This window comes from Diorhabda carinulata, chromosome 6, assembly GCF_026250575.1.
Source record: "Diorhabda carinulata isolate Delta chromosome 6, icDioCari1.1, whole genome shotgun sequence".
NCBI classification, from domain to species: domain Eukaryota; kingdom Metazoa; phylum Arthropoda; class Insecta; order Coleoptera; family Chrysomelidae; genus Diorhabda; species Diorhabda carinulata.
In genome coordinates, this window is record NC_079465.1 from 30913112 (window position 1) to 30934675 (window position 21564).

A 21564-nucleotide genomic window follows, 5' to 3' on the forward strand; every position below is an offset into this window, starting at 1 on the left:
GACAAGCTTTAAACAAAGTTTCAAATCGCAACTTCGATCCATTTCATTATAGTAGAGTTGAAACGACAACTTTCGACTTCGACAATTGAAAGTTGTTTTGCTGGAGACGAGAATCATCAAAAGATAATCGACGTGTAGCAAAAGGTCCCGCGAGTCCGAAGAATCGAATGCAACCATGAGCGCGGCATAGTACTTTGACGTATTTACGTCAAAAAATGCGAAAAATTAGTCGAGGCTTCATGACAATGCTCCAATCCACATTACTTCGTTTTCCAAAGCGACTGTACACGAATATGGCTTCGCATAGATTGAACAATCACCATACAGTCCTGAACTAGCTCCGGCGGACTATTTTTAGTTAAATAGTGAAAGAATTAACTGCGTAGATGAGATTAAATAGGCGGTATACGAAAATTTTAACTCTAAAGACGCCACACACTTTTCTAAGCGTTTTTTCCATCGATCTAAGCAGTGCTGGAAGTCTTCTTCGGTGGGGATCTTCGGGAGTTCTGGTTTACCGCGCTTCCATCGACTCAAATCGGTTTCCCTTTTAAGGCAGACCTTTTTCTAACTTTTCCCTCGCCACACACCTTTCCAACCGTTTTTTCCATCGATCTAAGCAGTACTGGAAGTCTTCTTCGGTGAGGATCTTCAGGAGTTCTGGTTTACCGCGCTTCCATCGACTCAAATCGTTTTCCCTTTTAAGGCAGACCTTTTTCTAACCTTTCCCTCGCCACACACCTTTCCAACCGTTTTTTCCATCGATCTAAGCAATACTGGAAGTCTTCTTCGGTGAGGATCTTCAGGAGTTCTGGTTTACCGCGCTTCCATCGACTCAAATCGTTTTCCCTTTTAAGGCAGACCTTTTTCTAACCTTTCCCTCGCCACACACCTTTCCATACCTTTTTTCCATCGATCTAAGCAGTACTGGAAGTCTTCTTCGGTGAGGATCTTCAGGAGTTCTGGTTTACCGCTTCCATCGACTCAAATCGGGTTCCCTTCGAAGCATATCTTCATCTAACCTTTCGAGGAAATCTGTGTTGACACAAGAGTCAGATTTTTTGGCACCAGCTTCGCACAAACTATTGTCATGTGTAAAATTTTTCTAACCGTTTATTTATCGGCGTTTACAACCACAATTTGGTTGATTTTGGTGACTGTTTCCGGAGTTGAAACAGTCACAGGGAAACCTGGTCGCTGGTCATATTCAGTGCTGTCTCTAAAACGGTTACAGCACTCAAAAACACGCGCACGAGCAAGAGAATCGTCCCCATAGGCTTCTAGCAACAATTTAACGAAAAATTTGAGATTTGAGACGTGATAGACAAGATATCTAGATACCCAACGTCTAGGGCGCCCTTTAGTACCTCGAAGATGAATAGTGATACTTAGTACTAGAAAAAATTTAGTCCTTCTAGGATGTTAGAGAGATATTACGACGGCTGTTTCTCAAGCGATATTTTTACTAGAATTGTACATAAGGCAACGCGGTTTTCGCGTCGTAGTCATATCAAAACTTGGACGAACGAAAATAATTCCCATGTGCAGTAGTATAATAAAATAGAGGAGACTCGTTTTCTGTTATTAGTCATCGAAGGTAATCTGGCTGGGAACGCGCGTTCCACATTCTATTTTACTCACTCCCCCACTACACTAACTGGAGATATATAATAATAGAATTATTTCATAGGCGTACAACCAAGTTTGTTTTCGATTCATTTTTTTATCTAAAACGTTGTAATAAGTTCAAGATAGTTAATATCGGCAAACGCGGCATCCATTTTGTACATAACTTTCTCATGTCAAAATTTTCCGTTGAAATACGACGTATCTCACTTTTTTGAAATATCACCACAACGTGAAGTTTTTAAACTTGAAACATTATGTTGTATAGTCTGTAAACAACCGCAATCTCTAGCTCAGGTTAGGTACTTTTGGTACCATCCTCGTTAACATTCGATTTTCAGCGTCCAAAGTGTTTTGATAATGACCGAATCTATTTTTAAAACTAATTTCCTATCAATATAAATCTTAAATCAAGACGAATCGTCAATAAAAACGTCTAAACAGTAAAAAATTAGCAAGTAAAGTAGGCGTTGTCTGTGACTCGTAATTTGACAGATGTCAATTGTCATAAATAGAAACATCAAGTTGCTGTTTTAAAAATTTGGTTTCAACTATGGACAATCCAAAAGAAAACGAAGGGTGAAATAACTGCCAAGTTTTATAAACAAAATTAAATCTGAATAAATCGTTTCTTCAACGTCCAAAGTGTTTTTATAATTAATTTCCTATCAATAGAAATCTTAAATCGAGACGAATCGTCAATAAAAACGTCTAAACAGTAAAAAATTAGCAAGTAAAGTAGGCGTTGTCTGTGACTCGTAATTTGACAGATGTCAATTGTCATAAATAGAAACATCAAGTTGCTATTTTAAAAATTTGGTTTCAACTATGGAAAATCCAAAAGAAAACGAAGTGAAATAACTGCCAAGTTTTATAAACAAAATTAAATCTGAATAAATCGTTTCTTCAACGTCCAAAGTGTTTTCAAAATTAATTTCCTATCAATAGAAATCTTAAATCGAGATGAATCGTCAATAAAAACGTCTAAACAGTAAAAAATTAGCAAGTAAAGGAGGCGTTGTCTGTTTCTCGTATTGTGACAGATGTCAATTGTCATAAATAGAAGCATCAAGTTGCTGTTTTAAAAATCTGGTTTCAACTATGGACAATCCAAAAGAAAACGAAGGGTGAAATAACTGCCAAGTTTTATAAACAAAATTAAATCTGAATAAATCGTTTCTTCAACGTCCAAAGTGTTTTTATAATTAATTTCCTATCAATAGAAATCTTAAATCGAGACGAATCGTCAATAAAAACGTCTAAACAGTAAAAAATTAGCAAGTAAAGTAGGCGTTGTCTGTGACTCGTAATTTGACAGATGTCAATTGTCATAAATAGAAACATCAAGTTGCTGTTTTGAAAATTTGGTTTCAACTATGGAAAATCCAAAAGAAAACGAAGTGAAATAACTGCCAAGTTTTATAAACAAAATTAAATCTGAATAAATCGTTTCTTCAACGTCCAAAGTGTTTTTAAAATTAATTTCCTATCAATAGAAATCTTAAATCGAGACGAATCGTCAATAAAAACGTCTAAACAGTAAAAAATTAGCAAGTAAAGTAGGCGTTGTCTGTGACTCGTAATTTGACAGATGTCAATTGTCATAAATAGAAACATCAAGTTGCTGTTTTGAAAATTTGGTTTCAACTATGGAAAATCCAAAAGAAAACGAAGTGAAATAACTGCCAAGTTTTATAAACAAAATTAAATCTGAATAAATCGTTTCTTCAACGTCCAAAGTGTTTTTAAAATTAATTTCCTATCAATAGAAATCTTAAATCGAGACGAATCGTCAATAAAAACGTCTAAACAGTAAAAAATTAGCAAGTAAAGTAGGCGTTGTCTGTGACTCGTAATTTGACAGATGTCAATTGTCATAAATAGAAACATCAAGTTGCTGTTTTAAAAATTTGGTTTCAACTATGGACAATCCAAAAGAAAACGAAGGGTGAAATAACTGCCAAGTTTTATAAACAAAATTAAATCTGAATAAATCGTTTCTTCAACGTCCAAAGTGTTTTTATAATTAATTTCCTATCAATAGAAATCTTAAATCGAGACGAATCGTCAATAAAAACGTCTAAACAGTAAAAAATTAGCAAGTAAAGTAGGCGTTGTCTGTGACTGGTAATTTGACAGATGTCAATTGTCATAAATAGAAACATCAAGTTGCTGTTTTAAAAATTTGGTTTCAACTATGGAAAATCCAAAAGAAAACGAAGGGTGAAATAATTTTATAAACAAAATTAAGATCTGAATAAATCGTTTCTAAGAATGGGAATAGTGTTAACACAGATATTTCGATTTAAAGAAACTAACTAACCTGCTACGCACGGAAAACCCGGGTTTATATAGAAATAGTGGAAATTGAAATATAAACTAGGGCATAATTACTCAAATTGAGCTTAAAATTGCTTTCGAATCCACCCTATTCTCCGGATCTGATGATAAAGTTGCCTAAGAAGTTTTATCGTGGATCAATCGCATTTGAACAGTTCTTTTTAACCATTATACAAGTTAAACTGTTTTTAAACATAATTGGGGACGTGATAAACGAAAAACTTTCCATCCAGAAACGAAATTTAGACTGAATAATCCATAGAAACGAGCCTTCTTCTGTTTTTTCGAATTTGACATTTGACACGACGCGTCGAAGAAGAAATTTTAGGTTAAGGTGGTACACAACGAGTAGGCGTGCATCCATACTGTATAATATGGACACAAAAAAAATAAATCTGTACGCGATATTGAATAAATACAAAAAATGAAATCGTAGAATTGTAGTTAACATTTAAAAGGAAACTTTCCACGAAAATACCTTCTGGATTTTTGTTGAGAATATGAAAAATTTTGTCGCATTTGCCGCCGCTGGCTCGTAAAGAATTTCCACGTAATCGAAATCGTTCAGGTACACAGCGGCGTTTCTGGGTTTTCAGTTTCAATACCCGAGCGCCATCTAGACTTATAAAACTCGGGATCGTTTTCTCTCCTTGCTCCACTTCTGGTCAGTTCTTACTAGAAGGCAAGTTAGCAGCGAACATCACCCACAATGGTAAGTTAGACGTTTGAGTGTAGACATTTTTTTGTTTGTGATACTCGAAACGAAAAAAATTTAAAAAAAAAATGGAATCTAATCTACCGAAGATTACGTTCCCCGAACCGCCGTACGTTAGGGCCTTCAAATATTGGAAAAAGAAGATTTACAAATCGAAAATAGTATTTAACATTTGTTTATTAACAAATTGACACACGTATTAATCTTTCGGCGGTTTAAATAAATTTTTTTCAGGGGAATTTTTTCGCCGATAGGTATTTGGATTAAAGGTTTTGATGTTGTGAAGTGTCACGTCTATTTTTTTTTTAAATGTGCTTTTTGTGAAAGTTAGTGTCGATCGGATTTGGATTTGGAAATGAAAATCGTGAAAATTCGAGTGATCTAGTGGAAAGTGTCTTTAATAGAAATTTATAAAACTCAAAATTGAATATTTGGCGCGTTATCAATTTTATTTTTAGAATTTATCCCGGAATACGTTCGCATAGCTGGAGTATCTATTATAGCATACAGGGTGTTATAATTATTATTAAAATAATCACGAATATATACACGGCGGTCGAAATTTAGTTCCAAATACATTATTTTTTATTTCGCTTTTCTTGCAAGGTTAGAAAACGGGAAAAAACCGCCGAGAACCAGATCTAGTTGATAAGATGGATGGTGGATAGATTGTGGATCCAGCTTCAGACAAATTTCGCTTAAATCGTGTCAATTAGCCTCAGGAAATGCTGATTCGCATGTATTTTCGAATTTTTTCATTTATCTATCGTATCTAATCGTAATTTGAGTGTCCAGAACCGTTTGGTGAACTTTTTCCATGGTTTCGATGGTTGTTGCGGTCCAGAAACCCCAAGCTTTTACCACCAACTCCAAATTCTTCCGCGGAAGTTTGATTGACATAATTTCGAAGTGGTTTCTCACTCGAATTGCCGATTTATGTTAAAAGTTGTTTTTTCTTTTGGAAATACACATTTTGTGAACCAAATTTCTTTGTAGCTGATCCTAGAACAACCTAAGGACCAAATCAGGGCTTTTAGTTACTGCAAAACTGCTTAAATCGTGTCAATTAGCCTCAGGAAATGCTGATTCGCATGTATTTTCGAATTTTTTCATTTATCTATCGTATCTAATCGTAATTTGAGTGTCCAGAACCGTTTGGTGAACTTTTTCCATGGTTTCGATGGTTGTTGCGGTCCAGAAACCCCAAGCTTTTACCACCAACTCCAAATTCTTCCGCGGAAGTTTGATTGACATAATTTCGAAGTGGTTTCTCACTCGAATTGCCGATTTATGTTAAAAGTTGTTTTTTCTTTTGGAAATACACATTTTGTGAACCAAATTTCTTTGTAGCTGATCCTAGAACAACCTAAGGACCAAATCAGGGCTTTTAGTTACTGCAAAACTGCTTAAATCGTGTCAATTAGCCTCAGGAAATGCTGATTCGCATGTATTTTCGGATTTTTTCATTTATCTATCGTATCTAATCGTAATTTGAGTGTCCAGAACCGTTTGGTGAACTTTTTCCATGGTTTCGATGGTTGTTGCGGTCCAGAAACCCCAAGCTTTTACCACCAACTCCAAATTCTTCCGCGGAAGTTTGATTGACATAATTTCGAAGTGGTTTCTCACTCGAATTGCCGATTTATGTTAAAAGTTGTTTTTTCTTTTGGAAATACACATTTTGTGAACCAAATTTCTTTGTAGCTGATCCTAGAACAACCTAAGGACCAAATCAGGGCTTTTAGTTACTGCAAAACTGCTTAAATCGTGTCAATTAGCATCAGGAAATGCTGATTCGCATGTATTTTCGGATTTTTTCATTTATCTATCGTATCTAATCGTAATTTGAGTGTCCAGAACCGTTTGGTGAACTTTTTCCATGGTTTCGATGGTTGTTGCGGTCCAGAAACCCCAAGCTTTTACCACCAACTCCAAATTCTTCCGCGGAAGTTTGATTGACATAATTTCGAAGTGGTTTCTCACTCGAATTGCCGATTTATGTTAAAAGTTGTTTTTTCTTTTGGAAATACACATTTTGTGAACCAAATTTCTTTGTAGCTGATCCTAGAACAACCTAAGGACCAAATCAGGGCTTTTAGTTACTGCAAAACTGCTTAAATCGTGTCAATTAGCATCAGGAAATGCTGATTCGCATGTATTTTCGGATTTTTTCATTTATCTATCGTATCTAATCGTAATTTGAGTGTCCAGAACCGTTTGGTGAACTTTTTCCATGGTTTCGATGGTTGTTGCGGTCCAGAAACCCCAAGCTTTTACCACCAACTCCAAATTCTTCCGCGGAAGTTTGATTGACATAATTTCGAAGTGGTTTCTCACTCGAATTGCCGATTTATGTTAAAAGTTGTTTTTTCTTTTCGAAATACACATTTTGCGAACCAAATTTCTTTGTAGCTGATCCTAGAACAACCTAAGGACCAAATCAGGGCTTTTAGTTACTGCAAAACTGCTTAAATCGTGTCAATTAGCCTCAGGAAATGCTGATTCGCATGTATTTTCGGATTTTTTCATTTATCTATCGTATCTAATCGTAATTTGAGTGTCCAGAACCGTTTGGTGAACTTTTTCCATGGTTTCGCTGGTTGTTGCGGTCCAGAAACCCCAAGCTTCTACCACCAACTCCAAATTCTTCCGCGGAAGTTTGATTGACATAATTTCGAAGTGGTTTCTCACTCGAATTGCCGATTTATGTTAAAAGTTGTTTTTTCTTTTGGAAATACACATTTTGTGAACCAAATTTCTTTGTAGCTGATCCTAGAACAACCTAAGGACCAAATCAGGGCTTTTAGTTACTGCAAAACTGCTTAAATCGTGTCAATTAGCCTCAGGAAATGCTGATTCGCATGTATTTTCGAATTTTTTCATTTATCTATCGTATCTAATCGTAATTTGACCGTCCAGTACCGTTTGGTGAACTTTTTCCATGGTTTCGATGGTTGTTGCGGTCCAGAAACCCCAAGCTTCTACCACCAACTCCAAATTCTTCCGCGGAAGTTTGATTGACATAATTTCGAAGTGGTTTCTCACTCGAATTGCCGATTTATGTTAAAAGTTGTTTTTTCTTTTGGAAATACACATTTTGCGAACCAAATTTCTTCGTAGCTGATCCTAGAACAACCTAAGGACCAAATCAGGGGATTACAGTGGACGTGGAAACTTTTTCTTTTATATAAGCCGCTGTTTGTTAATTTTAACACCCTGTATCTCTTATTTCGACGTATAAAAAGTAATTTGAAACTATTAGATAACATTTTTGATTCCTAATAATTCGCATTGAGAATTTTCACTCTTTTTATTTTCCGAAAATCGTCATCGACATCTGCATTTTTTTGTGTTATATGTGCTAAATGTATTCGTCAATTTTTAAATTAGAAAATGTGTTTAATACGAATTTTTCCGTTTTTTTTTCCAATAACACTCAACTCATAACGAGCAAAAACACTCTATCTGTCTTCCACTGTATCGTATCACAGGATCAAATTCGACCTCTGATTGGTTCGTTTAAACTGCGCGCCTAAATCGAATCGGTAACTTTTTCTTTTCCTAAGTTGGTACAATTTACATTGACGTTGGTTTGGACGCCATGTTTAGAGGAAAATTGCAAGGATGTTTCGAAGAGTGTTTGAGTTCAGACAAGCGGCTCAAAATTGACCGAAAATCTAGCAAATAGCGCTCCAAAAAATTAGCCAGAAGAACCGAATGAGACGTAGAATTTTTCGCCAGGATAATTTGGATTCTAGACTCATTTTTCGACCATATTTGACTCGCAGTCGCTTTTTTTCTATTCAAAACTGAAAAATCCTCTTCCAGAAACGCTCTATTGGCTATTGAAGCCATAAAAAGGAATTATCTAGAGGTATTGAAGGTCTTTCCATACGAATCTTGCACCAAATGTATGGGAAATCGGTTTAAACGTTGCCATGTCCGTATGGTCTCCATAAAAAGCTATTTAGAAGGCGTTGAAGTACTTTGGGGACTGTACTGTACGAAATCGTTCATAAAAATTGAAGAAATGGTACCGAGAGGCTCCAAGATCTCCTAAGAAACGACACTGGTACTCGAAACCAAAAAACAGCATCGAGTAGAGGTTCCAAAAGTGATTCTTAACAACGTAGATTGTTTTTTTCGATTATTTTGGTGGAATTTACCGTAAAGTCGTTTTGGAATGTTAATTGGTCAATAAGAAGTAAGTTTTGATCGATTGGAGTCGTCTACGTGAAGCAATTTGCCATAAACGTCAAACAATGCATGGGTTTTTCTTTACCATAATATGTCGTCTTATTCCAACGGGATTTTGGTTAATTTTTCGACCAAACACTAAACTAGAGTCATTACTTAGCCAGATCTGACTCGATGTGACTTTTTTTCTATCCAAAACTGAAAAATCCGCTTCCAGGAGTCAATCGAAGCGATTATCGAAAAATTCTTTCGAGATATTGAAGGATATTTCGAACTAGGTGGATGGAAACTCGAATTAAAACGTTGGAAATGGGAAAAAAGAAAATTCCGAAAGCGATAATAAAGATTTGTTATAAGATACGTCAAAAAGTTGTTTTTTTTTGGTCAGTCTCGGTCAAATTTGATCACAAAGTTTGTCAAAATCAAAACGAACAATTGGGTATTTAAAATTTAAAAGTTTTTTCCATTAAAAAAATGTTTTTGTCGAAAAAAAGTTTGTTAACGATAATTTCAATCGAAAAATAATAAAAAGTTCGTTTTAAATACCCAAAATTTCAACGAAACAAAACGTTATATCGTTCTGTATACTTTTCAGGCTGATTTAAGTGCCAGAGACGTCGAAAGTAAGTGAAAAAAAAAAGTTATTTTTATTATTATACAGTCGGAAATATTTTCGGGACACGTAATACTCCTAGCGGTCTAAAATTAAATCGGAAACTTATAAGGTAGCGACTGGCAGATCGAATTTGTGTAATTGCGCAACAGAAACTGATTTCTATTATTAGATTGAGTCGAGTTCGACCCGTCAGAAATTTTTTTTTTGGTAACCCGTACTACTGACCCGTTTATTTTTAGGCTAACGTCGACATTGAATAACATACGAGGGGCAAAAAAAATTGTATCGCGTTAAATATTTGTATAACCTCAAACCTAAAGTGAATCGAAATAGATTTGATTGGGCCCCCTTTTCGTTAATTATTTCGTCAACTTTTCTTTTTGTCTTGCATTCACCCATCTCCATTTTCCTTGAGTTTTCAGCAGATTTTCCAAATCATCGTCTCCAGATTGAAGATGTTCTTTTGGATCCGGATTTCTTTGTCTTTTCCAAGGTCTTTTTGGATCGATTTTTACTGCGGATTTCATATCTTTACATAACCTCCAAAATAGTATATGGGAGGATATTTTTAGGTTAGGTTAGATGTGCGAAAGCTTGCAATGTCGAGGCGCGTCTTCTACGATTGATTTTCCTGATTTTTCTGGCAAACAAATGTTGGTGTTTCGTTGAGAATTGACAGTTCCAGTTGCTCTAATCGATGGCTCATCACCAAAAAGTCGAAGCGAGTTCATCGACGCCCCGTTTTTGATTTAATCCTCCTTGGAAATCATGGCGCGTAAAGATTCGTGTTTTGATTCAATTTTTTGACACCCCTATAGAATCGACCGACCCATTTACAAAAAATAAACTGAAAATGGATAGCAAATTAGAGGCTTTTTAGGTGCGCAGTCAAATATCAGGTGTTTTTAACCTATAATTTTCGAAAAATTCAAAAAAAAAGGTGTGCCAAGTTTTTAAATTTGGTAATCCAAATTTTCTTGTCAAAAATTTTTCAAAATTCAACTTTTAACCTTCAAAAATGACTTTTGTTTCGATGGATTTCTACAAGTGGTGGATCTTGATTATACTGGTGCGTGTTTCAAGGTCAAATCTTATTTTTAAAACCGATTTTGGAACCCTTCCCATCAAGATCCACCATTTGCAGAAACGTCATCGAAACCAAAAGGTTAATAGTTGAATTTCGAAAAATTTTCGACAACAAAATTTGGATTACCAAATTTAAAAACTTGGCACACCTTTTTTTTTTTAAATTTTCGAAAACTATAGGTAAAAACACCTGATATTTGAATGCGTACCTAAAAAGTTTCTAATTTACTAAGAATTGTTTCTAAACAACTCGTACACCGCTCGTATGACAACACGTTGTGAGTACGTTCACCATAAATGTCAAACTTCACGTTGTCAACGTCAGATTTGACATATTTACTTCGGTGTTGCCACATCTCAAAACTTGCATCTTTCGCAGGGATGATATCGTGAAAATCTCCAGTTATTTTATGGATAAACGCGTTTAAGCCCCAATTTAGCCTCATTAGCAATATTTTGGACACAAAAATTATTTTCTCGGCATCTACTCACTGGACTGAATGTTATTAACGCCGCTGTTTGGGGATTATAACGTGTATCATGGAAAGAGCGTGTAGAACTCGACTTGATCGAATTACATTTTGGGTTTTAAGATATTTATATTTTGTAGGGGCCAATTTTGTGTTTTCCATCTACGATTTCGAAGGAAACGGCACCGTAGATGCTGTTAACTTGGGTGACATGCTCAGAGCCCTTAACCTCAACCCAACTTTGGTTACAATCGAAAAGGTCGGTGGTACCAAAAAGAAAAGTAAGTTTTGTCACGTTATCCTTAGTTTTAGGACACTTGAAACTTCGTTTCACAGTAGCATCGTCCGTAAACAAATCAGTATAGCCGTGAATCTGATTCCGACTCGTAGTCGTTTAAATATTCGTACGATTGATGGATCGCGATCGGTTTTTGTTGGTTTGTACTAAAACGTGTCGCCTTTTTATTTTTTTAGATGAAAAGAAATTGAAAATAGACGAATTCCTCCCGATTTTCAGCCAAGTTAAAAAAGATAAAGAGCAAGGTAACTTCGACGATTTTCTCGAATGTCTCAAATTGTACGACAAAGAAGAAAATGGTAAAATGATGGCAGCCGAACTCGCCCACACACTACTGTCACTTGGTAAATATATAAATATATAGAAAAAAAATTATAAAAACGAGTTTTTCATAAAAAAAAATTGTAATTAGGTGAAAGGTTAGAAGACGCCGAAGCGGAAGAAGTTTTAGCTGATTGTATGGACAAAGAAGACGACGATGGCTTTATCCCATACGAATGTAAGTAAAAAAATTAATATTGTGACGTTCGAACGGTATAAATCATATACAATGCGATTAATTAATATATTAAAATACTTTTATACTTTATTGAATCACCCTATATAAAAAATTTCGCGAAACGAGCGTTTGTAGATATTTCGAACGATCCAAAGTAGAAAGTGACTTTTTTTTTATAAAGTACCTGTCAAAAATATGTCAAAATACGAAAATTACGATTAAAAACTTGGATTTTTTTCAAAATTTTTTAGTACTACAACGATCGATAAATTGTTATAATAGTCCACCCTGTAGATATTAACATTGTTGTTGTCTACAATTTTTTTTTATATAATTTTAATAATGAGGAAATTATCGATCATTTTTTTACCCCCCTTCCCCCCTTTATAAATACAATAATTGATTTGGTTTTTTTGGAAATTTGCAGCATTCCTTAAAAAAATGATGGCGTAAGATGTTTTAGTTATATTTTTTATTTTTTAAGTAAGTAGATATTTTTGAATAGAATCGCAGCTCGGCTTAATCACCAAAATGGCTTACGCAAACTAATATACGAGGACCAATCAAATAAAAACGAGACATTTGATTGAGATTGAAGATCTGCAGTTGTACAGGAACCACAACGAACTTTCTAGACCAGGAGCCTTGTGGATGATTGAAAATGGACGAATTTATCGCTTGGTTCGGGTAAACTACCCCTTGAAGATCAAGAATTGAAGTTGGGTGCCATAAATTCGAATCGATTGGGTTCCAAAGCTGCTGGATGATGATTAAACTCCCCGATTGCTTCAAACTCGTTGTGAAGATTGAAAAAGAAGATTTTTTCCATCAAATTATCACCTTTGACGAGAAATCTCACGAATACGCCTCGCGGAAACTAATATACGAGGACCAATCAAATAAAAACGAGACATTTGATTGAGATTGAAGATCTGCAGTTGTACAGGAACCACAACGAACTTTCTAGTCCGGGAGCCTTGTGGATGATTGAAAATGGACGAATTTATCGCTTGGTTCGGGTAAACTACCCCTTGAAGATCAAGAATTGAAGTTGGGTGCCATAAATTCGAATCGGTTGGGTTCCAAAGCTGGTGGATGATGATTAAACTCCCCGATTGCTTCAAACTCGTTGTGAAGATTGAAAAAGAAGATTTTTTGAATCAAATTATCACCTTTGACGAGAAATCTCACGAATACGCCTCGCGGAAACTAATATACGAGGACCAATCAAATAAAAACGAGACATTTGATTGAGATTGAAGATCTGCAGTTGTACAGGAACCACAACGAACTTTCTAGACCAGGAGCCTTGTGGATGATTGAAAATGGACGAATTTATGGCTTGGTTGGGTAAACTACCCCTTGAAGATCAGGAATTGAAGTTTGGTGCCATAAATTCGAATCGGTTCGGTTCCAAAGTTGGTGGATGATGATTAAATTCTCCGATTGCTTCAAACTCGTTGTGAAGATTGAAAAAGAAGATTTTTTCCATCAAATTATCACCTTTGACGAGAAATCTCACGAATACGCCTCGCGGAAACTAATATACGAGGACCAATCAAATAAAAACGAGACATTTGATTGAGATTGAAGATCTGCAGTTGTACAGGAACCACAACGAACTTTCTAGACCGGGAGCCTTGTGGATGATTGAAAATGGACGAATTTATGGCTTGGTTCGGGTAAACTACCCCTTGAAGATCAAGAATTGAAGTTTGGTGCCATAAATTCGAATCGATTGGGTTCCAAAGTTGCTGTAAACACCAGGATTCGAATAGTAACTGCCAGACAATAGAAATGAACTTAGTCATCCACATTATAGTTTGGATTCAATACCATGTGAATAGTGAATGAATGGGGCTCGTTTATATTTGATTGTATAGCTTAATTATTAACTAATATCCTGATCAGGACCATCAGGACAAGAAAAAAAGCTTTTATTCGCATATTTACAATATTCAAAATTCGCTTTTTTGTGTAAACAACGTATTTTCGTTATGACGATTGTATTTTTACCTTTCGTTATGTTTATAATGTCATCTGTCAAAATTTGACAGAAATTTGATGTATAGCTAAATTTTAATTCCACAATTTCTTTCTCTAATATACAGATACTATCCGAAAATAATTTTTTCAGCTTCGTAAATGTTTTTAAACTCACGATATTGAGAAAATTATTTTTTTTTTGGATCTCACTGTATATTATTTTGCGATATCACAATTTTTTATCAAAAGTTATAAGTTTATCAATAATTTCATGGTAATTAATATAATTAACCTGCTATTTATTTTTGATTATAATAATAAAAAATATTTGAAAAAATCATAACAAAATCAAAAAAAGTATTTTTAGATACCCACGGTATATGTAAAATACCCAATTGTACTTTATATTAACGAAACAAATCGTTTTTTATAGCGGGAAAACAATTTTTATAATTTTTTGTATTTATTAATGAATTTATTTAATTATTAGAAATAATAGTTTATGTTTTTTTTTTAATTTATTTTAAATTTCAGTCACCTGAAAAGTGCTGTTAATATTGAAATGACTCATTTAACAAACAGCTATTGAACACCAGAAGTCAACCAGGGGAGGACCAACAACAATTTCATATAGGCACTGCCCCCCATCGACAAAAATATTTGAAATATTATTTTTAAATTATTTTTGTTAAGTTATTTGAAAAATTTCAAAATATGTCATTAATAAAATTCAATATAATTTCATATTAAATGTAAATAATTTTCCAAAAAAAAAAATATATAAATATATTCATGAAGTGTTTTAATTATTGGTTTCAAATATAAAAACACCCTATATATTGTGGATGGAAATGAAAATATTTGATACAATGGAAATTTATTTAACGTAAAATTTAAATAACAAAATTGTGGGTAATTATTTTTTTTTATATTTAGTAGGAATTTTTTTTATTTTTCAAAATTTCGAAAAATTTTATGAATTCTTTGTATAAAAATAAATTTTTCGAAATAATTTTTTAATATTATTTTGATAAAGGAAAGTTACACGTAATCAATTGCCTACATTTGGTTTTTCGAATATCGTATTTGTAGGAAATATACAGGGTGAAACTTGAAAAACAAATTATTGTGACAAATTACAATATAAAAATTTCCAAAATTCATATTTTTGAAAATGAAACGTTAATATACGCAAAAATCCAAAGAAAAATGTAGGAACTATCATGAAAAAAATACGACGACTTTTTGATAATTATACAGAGTGAGTTATAAAAAATCGAATTTGAAATTTCGAAAAAAATCTTCGTATTTGAAGGGGTTTGCCAGAGAATTTTTGTTTTATATAATTATGATAGAAATGCACTAAAAACAGTTTTTTGTGACGAGGAATCAAAAAAAAACATCAATGACTCGAAAAAAAAAATATTTGCATCAGAAAATTGGGAAAATTTATGGTATGTTGATTTTCGGGAAAACTATATTTTTGATTTAAAAACTGATGCGATTTCTAGAAGCTGTTAAAGAAAATACTCGGTACCACATAAATTTTCATGTAATTTCATTATATTTTCAAGTTTTTGGGGAAAAATTGAAAATTTTTCAAAAAATTTCTGACTTGCCCGTATAAAAAATCCAAAATTTAAGAAACTACGTAAAATATTGACAAATTTTTAACATTAATCAATGAAGAAAAAGTTTATCTAACTGTCTGTCTACGTTTCATTACTTCAGTTACATTATCGAATGAAATATACAGGGTGAAACTTGAAAAACAAATTATTGTGACAAATTACAATATAAAAATTTCCAAAATCCACATTTTTGAAAATGAAACGCTAATATATGTAAAAATCCAAAGAAAAATGTAGGAACTATCATGAAAAAAATACGACGACTTTTTGATAATTATACAGAGTGAGTTATAAAAAATCGAATTTGAAATTTCGAAAAAAATCTTCGTATTTGAAGGAGTTTGCCAGAGAATTTTTGTTTTATATAATTATGATAGAAATGCACTAAAAACAGTTTTTTTGCGACGAGAAATCAAAAAAAACATCAATGACTCGAAAAAAAAAAAAATTTGAATCAGAAAATTGAGAAAATTTATGGTATGTTGATTTTCCGGAAAACTATATTTTTGATTTAAAAACTGATGCGATTTCTAGAAGCTGTTAAAGAAAATACTCGGTACCACATAAATTTTCATGTAATTTCATTATATTTTCAAGTTTTTGGGGAAAAATTGAAAATTTTTCAAAAAATTTCTGACTTGCCCGTATAAAAAATCCAAAATTTAAGAAACTACGTAAAATATTGACAAATTTTTAACATTAATCAATGAAGAAAAAGTTTATCTAACTGTCTGTCTATGTTTCATTACTTCAGTTACATTATCGAATGAAATATACAGGGTGAAACTTGAAAAACAAATTATTGTGACAAATTACAATATAAAAATTTCCAAAATCCACATTTTTGAAAATGAAACGCTAATATATGTAAAAATCCAAAGAAAAATGTAAGAACTATCATGAAAAAAATACGACGACTTTTTGATAATTATACAGAGTGAGTTATAAAAAATCGAATTTGAAATTTCGAAAAAAGCTTCGTATTTCAAAAGGTAAATAAACAATTTTTTTCTCTAATTCTGATGAAATATCACGAACACCAAATTTTTTTAATATCAAAACACCCAATAAGATGAAATACAATTGTACACTCTGTATATAATTCAAATAAAAAAATACTTACCGTTTATTTTCAATTTTTTTGGCGCGAAAAATATTCCACAACCATTTTTTTTAACAATCTCCCAACTTACGAGGGAGTTTCTCGAAATACGCGACGTCTAGACATCTACAGGGTACGTTCGAAAAATTCTTTTTTCGACATGGCATAAGAAAAAACGTCAAATCGACATTTTAAGGTACAAAAACCCGATTTTAATCTTTTTAAGCATATATTACAACACCATACGTAAAATAACAAAAAAATATAATCGGAAATGACGCAATATTTATTTTTTTGATGGTTTTAAAGGTGGATCAAGCTCGCACATCCTTCTAAGGAAAGCTGAAAGACATAACCTCAAATAAGATTGTAACAAATCGGTTTAGCCGTAACCTAATTCGCTAAACTTGTAATTTATATAATTTTTATAACGCGTACGTGTTTTTTTAGTGATTTAAGGTGGTTTAAATAAAAAAAAGTCACTTTAAAATATACGGTTCAAAAATCGGCCACATTTTTTTTTGGATATTGGTCTGCGCGATATCCTAAAGTGTTTAAAAGTTACTGGGTATCAGATCTGTAAAATACGGTGGATGACAAAGATTTTTAGCCGTTACAAAAACTGAATTATCGATCGGAACGTTAAAAAATTTTTAGATATAATTCAAGCAAGTAGTAACGTGTCGAACGCGTTCTCCAAATCCTTATTCGGAAATTTCGCTATTTTATATCAATAAATTGAACAAAAAAATGTGTAGTAATCCCACTTACGTGTGTAAGGAATTTCGCCTTCATCATTTTCTTCATCCAAACAGGTATCGAATAATTCGTCCACTTCTGCTTCAGTTAATTTCTCCCCTAAAAATTCAGGATTCGGTTTGTTTATGGTGCCTCGTAATTTGGAATTAATGGTATTTGTCTATGCGATATTCACTTACACACCTAAAGTTAATAATGAATGATTCAATTCTCCCGCCAGCATGTATCCGTTTTCGTTTTTGTCGTATAGTTTCAAACATTCGACGAAATCCTCGTAACAACCGAAATCTTTGACTTCTTTCTTGAGTTCTTTGTAGAGATTCAAAAGTTCTTCTACGGTGAAAACTTTTTCTCCTATAAATATTAACGAAAATCACCCGAAATCCATTTTGCGGATAATTAGACTTTGGATTCGGAAAAAATTTTTGACTCGCTCGTATAAAAAATTCAATATTTCCGAAATTTTATACGATTTTGAGAATTTTTTGACATTAATCAATTAGGAAAGAGTGTTTCGAATTATTTTTGTATGTTTGATTATCTTCAGTTTGATATTCGTATGAATATACAGGGTGAAACTTGAAAATTAAATTATTGTGACATATTTCAATAAAAAAATTTCTAACATTTACAATTGTCAAATGTAAACGTTGTTATATGAAAAAAATCGTATTAGAACGTCGATGCTGTCATAAAAAAATCAAAACGACTTTTTAGTGATTATACAAAGTGAGTTATGAAACGTCAAATTCGAACTTTCGAAACCAAACTATTCGTTTCAACAGTTTGATTTATAAATTAATTTTTTTTTTCAATTCTGTTGGAGTTTTACAAAATTGAACTTCTATATAAAGGAATTTTTGAAAAAACACCGTTTTTTATATATTTATCTTCACATTTAATATTATAGTCGTAGATAAAATATAGTATTCAACTATCGGTAATGGTTGTGGGTCTCGTTTAAGTTAGGTTATGTTACTGCCTACCTTTTTTCGTTGTCAAACCGGCGGTTTTTAATCTTTCTTGACTGGGATTGATGTTCATGCAAAACATGAATTTTCCTAATAATGTTCCATCTAATTTTTTATCTTCTTCCCCGAATACCTCGACTATAAATTCAGCGGCTGAAATTTGACAATTATATAAAATTTCGTGTGACATTTTAGATCGTTTCAAACACACTTATTACTTACTTTCAATTTCTTGTGGTTTCAGATCACCCTATAATGAAAAAAAAAACAATTTGAGTAGAATCACATTTTGAAAAACGAATTCTTCTATATCAAATATGCAGGGAGTTTTTTCTATGACATTTACTCAACACATAACAATTTTTTTACAATAAAAAATGCCATTTATGCACCTTCGAGCCGGATTTCAAGAGAGACATGCCTTAAACCCGAAAAAACCCAGTTTTTATCACTGAAAAGTGCGATTTATGCACCTTCGAGCCGGATTTCAAAAGAGACATGCTTTAAACCCGAAAAAACCCAGTTTTTATCAATGAAAAATGCGATTTATGCACCTTCGAGCCGGATTTCAAGAGAGACATGCCTTAAACCCGAAAAAACCCAGTTTTTATCACTGAAAAGTGCGATTTATGCACCTTCGAGCCGGATTTCAAAAGAGACATGCTTTAAACCCGAAGAAACCCAGTTTTTATCAATGAAAAGTGCGATTTATGCACCTTCGAGCCGGATTTCAAAAGAGACATGCTTTAAACCCGAAGAAACCCAGTTTTTATCAATGAAAAGTGCGATTTATGCACCTTCGAGCCGGATTTCAAAAGAGACATGCTTTAAACCCGAAGAAACCCAGTTTTTATCACTGAAAAGTGCGATTTATGCACCTTCGAGCCGGATTTCAAAAGAGACATGCTTTAAACCCGAAAAAACCCAGTTTTTATCACTGAAAAGTGCGATTTATGCACCTTCGAGCCGGATTTCAAAAGAGACATGCTTTAAACCCGAAGAAACCCAGTTTTTATCAATGAAAAGTGCGATTTATGCACCTTCGAGCCGGATTTCAAAAGAGACATGCTTTAAACCCGAAGAAACCCAGTTTTTATCAATGAAAAGTGCGATTTATGCACCTTCGAGCCGGATTTCAAAAGAGACATGCTTTAAACCCGAAGAAACCCAGTTTTTATCACTGAAAAGTGCGATTTATGCACCTTCGAGCCGGATTTCAAAAGAGACATGCTTTAAACCCGAAAAAACCCAGTTTTTATCAATGAAAAATGCGATTTATGCACCTTCGAGCCGGATTTCAAGAGAGACATGCCTTAAACCCGAAAAAACCCAGTTTTTATCACTGAAAAGTGCGATTTATGCACCTTCGAGCCGGATTTCAAAAGAGACATGCTTTAAACCCGAAGAAACCCAGTTTTTATCAATGAAAAGTGCGATTTATGCACCTTCGAGCCGGATTTCAAGCGAAACATGCCTTAAACCCGAAGAAACCCAGTTTTTATCAATGAAAAATGCGATTTATGCACCTTCGAGCCGGATTTCAAAAGAGACATGCTTTAAACCTGAAGAAACCCAGTTTTTATCAATGAAAAGTGCGATTTATGCACCTTCGAGCCGGATTTCAAGCGAAACATGCTTTAAACCCGAAGAAACCCAGTTTTTATCAATAAAAAATGCGATTTATGCACCTTCGAGCCGGATTTCAAGCGAAACATGCCTTAAACCCGAAGAAACCCAGTTTTTATCAATAAAAAATGCGATTTATGCACCTTCGAGCCGGATTTCAAGCGAAACATGCCTTAAACCCGAAGAAACCCAGTTTTTATCAATGAAAAGTGCGATTTATGCACCTTCGAGCCGGATTTCAAGCGAAACATGCCTTAAACCCGAAGAAACCCAGTTTTTATCAATGAAAAATGCGATTTATGCACCTTCGAGCCGGATTTCAAAAGAGACATGCTTTAAACCTGAAGAAACCCAGTTTTTATCAATGAAAAGTGCGATTTATGCACCTTCGAGCCGGATTTCAAGCGAAACATGCTTTAAACCCGAAGAAACCCAGTTTTTATCAATAAAAAATGCGATTTATGCACCTTCGAGCCGGATTTCAAGCGAAACATGCCTTAAACCCGAAGAAACCCAGTTTTTATCAATAAAAAATGCGATTTATGCACCTTCGAGCCGGATTTCAAGCGAAACATGCCTTAAACCCGAAGAAACCCAGTTTTTATCAATGAAAAGTGCGATTTATGCACCTTCGAGCCGGATTTCAAAAGAGACATGCTTTAAACCTGAAGAAACCCAGTTTTTATCAATGAAAAGTGCGATTTATGCACCTTCGAGCCGGATTTCAAGCGAAACATGCTTTAAACCCGAAGAAATCCAGTTTTTATCAATGAAAAGTGCGATTTATGCCTCTTCGAGCCGGATTATAAGATCGTCGATCACTAAAAGTTGATAGTTTAAGATTTTTCGATGCTACTTTCTCAAAATATGTAAATATTGGTCCTTCGAGCCGGGTAATTTTCAATAAAGACGAATAATCAATGAAAAAACAGGGTTCAGTAATTGAAATTGACATTAACGCACCTTGGAGCCGGATTATAAGATCATTAATCACCAAAAGTTGATAGTTTAAGATTTTTCGATGTTAGTTCCTCAAAATATGTAAATATTGGTCCTTCGAGCCGGGTAATTTTCAATAAAGACGAATAATCAATGTAAAAACAGTATACAGTAATTGAAATTGACATGAATGTACCTTCGAGCCGGATTATAAGATCGTCGATCACAACAAAGTTTTTTTATTATGGATTATTGTGAAATGGCAGTTTTTATGATATACAAGATTGTAAAACTGCAAAATTTTGAATACAATGTTTAATAAAATATAAATGAATACATCTTAAGGGATTGTGAATTAATAAAATGAAATATTATAATTTGAATTCAAACAATCACGAATTATTTATTTTTATAAAGAATCATTTTAAAAAGGTGGCTTACCATTTTGTTCTCACTTTCGGATGATCACGAATTTCTTCTAAAATGTAATGACAAGTGAGACGACGCTCGACATACCTTCTGGTTTTATATAGCGAGTCTAATTTAAAATAAGTGCCATCGAATATCGAGTATCGAACCCTATTGGTTGAATTATAAGGATCCAAAAAAAAAAAAAATACGCCAGTGAATTTAATAGCACTGCAATGCCTTAATTAATGAACCTTTGCCAAAACTATAGGTGAATATTTATAAAAATAGAACG

General features: G+C 33.6%; 2 protein-coding genes across 3 annotated transcripts; one reads left to right on the forward strand and one right to left on the reverse strand.

Moving 5' to 3' along the window:
- The first annotated feature begins 4546 nt into the window (after positions 1 to 4546).
- Positions 4547 to 14630, forward strand: LOC130895579 (myosin light chain 1). Its single transcript, XM_057802954.1, has 7 exons — positions 4547 to 4678; positions 9474 to 9501; positions 11191 to 11331; positions 11525 to 11692; positions 11761 to 11847; positions 12275 to 12330; positions 14368 to 14630. The coding sequence occupies exons 1-6, from the start codon at positions 4676 to 4678 to the stop codon at positions 12298 to 12300; spliced, it is 453 nt and encodes a 150-aa protein (XP_057658937.1). The 5' UTR covers positions 4547 to 4675; the 3' UTR covers positions 12301 to 12330; positions 14368 to 14630.
- A 2146-nt stretch (positions 14631 to 16776) lies between these two features.
- Positions 16777 to 21475, reverse strand: LOC130895578 (myosin light chain alkali-like). 2 transcript variants are annotated; one of them, XM_057802953.1, is made up of 6 exons: positions 21303 to 21475; positions 18519 to 18546; positions 18312 to 18449; positions 17509 to 17679; positions 17338 to 17424; positions 16777 to 16908 (listed from the first exon to the last, which is right to left on the reverse strand). In XM_057802953.1, exons 1-6 carry the CDS (start codon positions 21303 to 21305, stop codon positions 16853 to 16855), a joined length of 483 nt encoding a protein of 160 aa, XP_057658936.1. In that variant the 5' UTR covers positions 21306 to 21475; the 3' UTR covers positions 16777 to 16852. The 2 variants fall into 2 exon arrangements, with proteins under 2 accessions (XP_057658936.1, XP_057658935.1); XM_057802952.1 differs by lacking the exons at positions 18519 to 18546; positions 21303 to 21475 and having other exon boundaries at positions 18312 to 18501.
- Between the last annotated feature and the right edge of the window lie 89 nt (positions 21476 to 21564).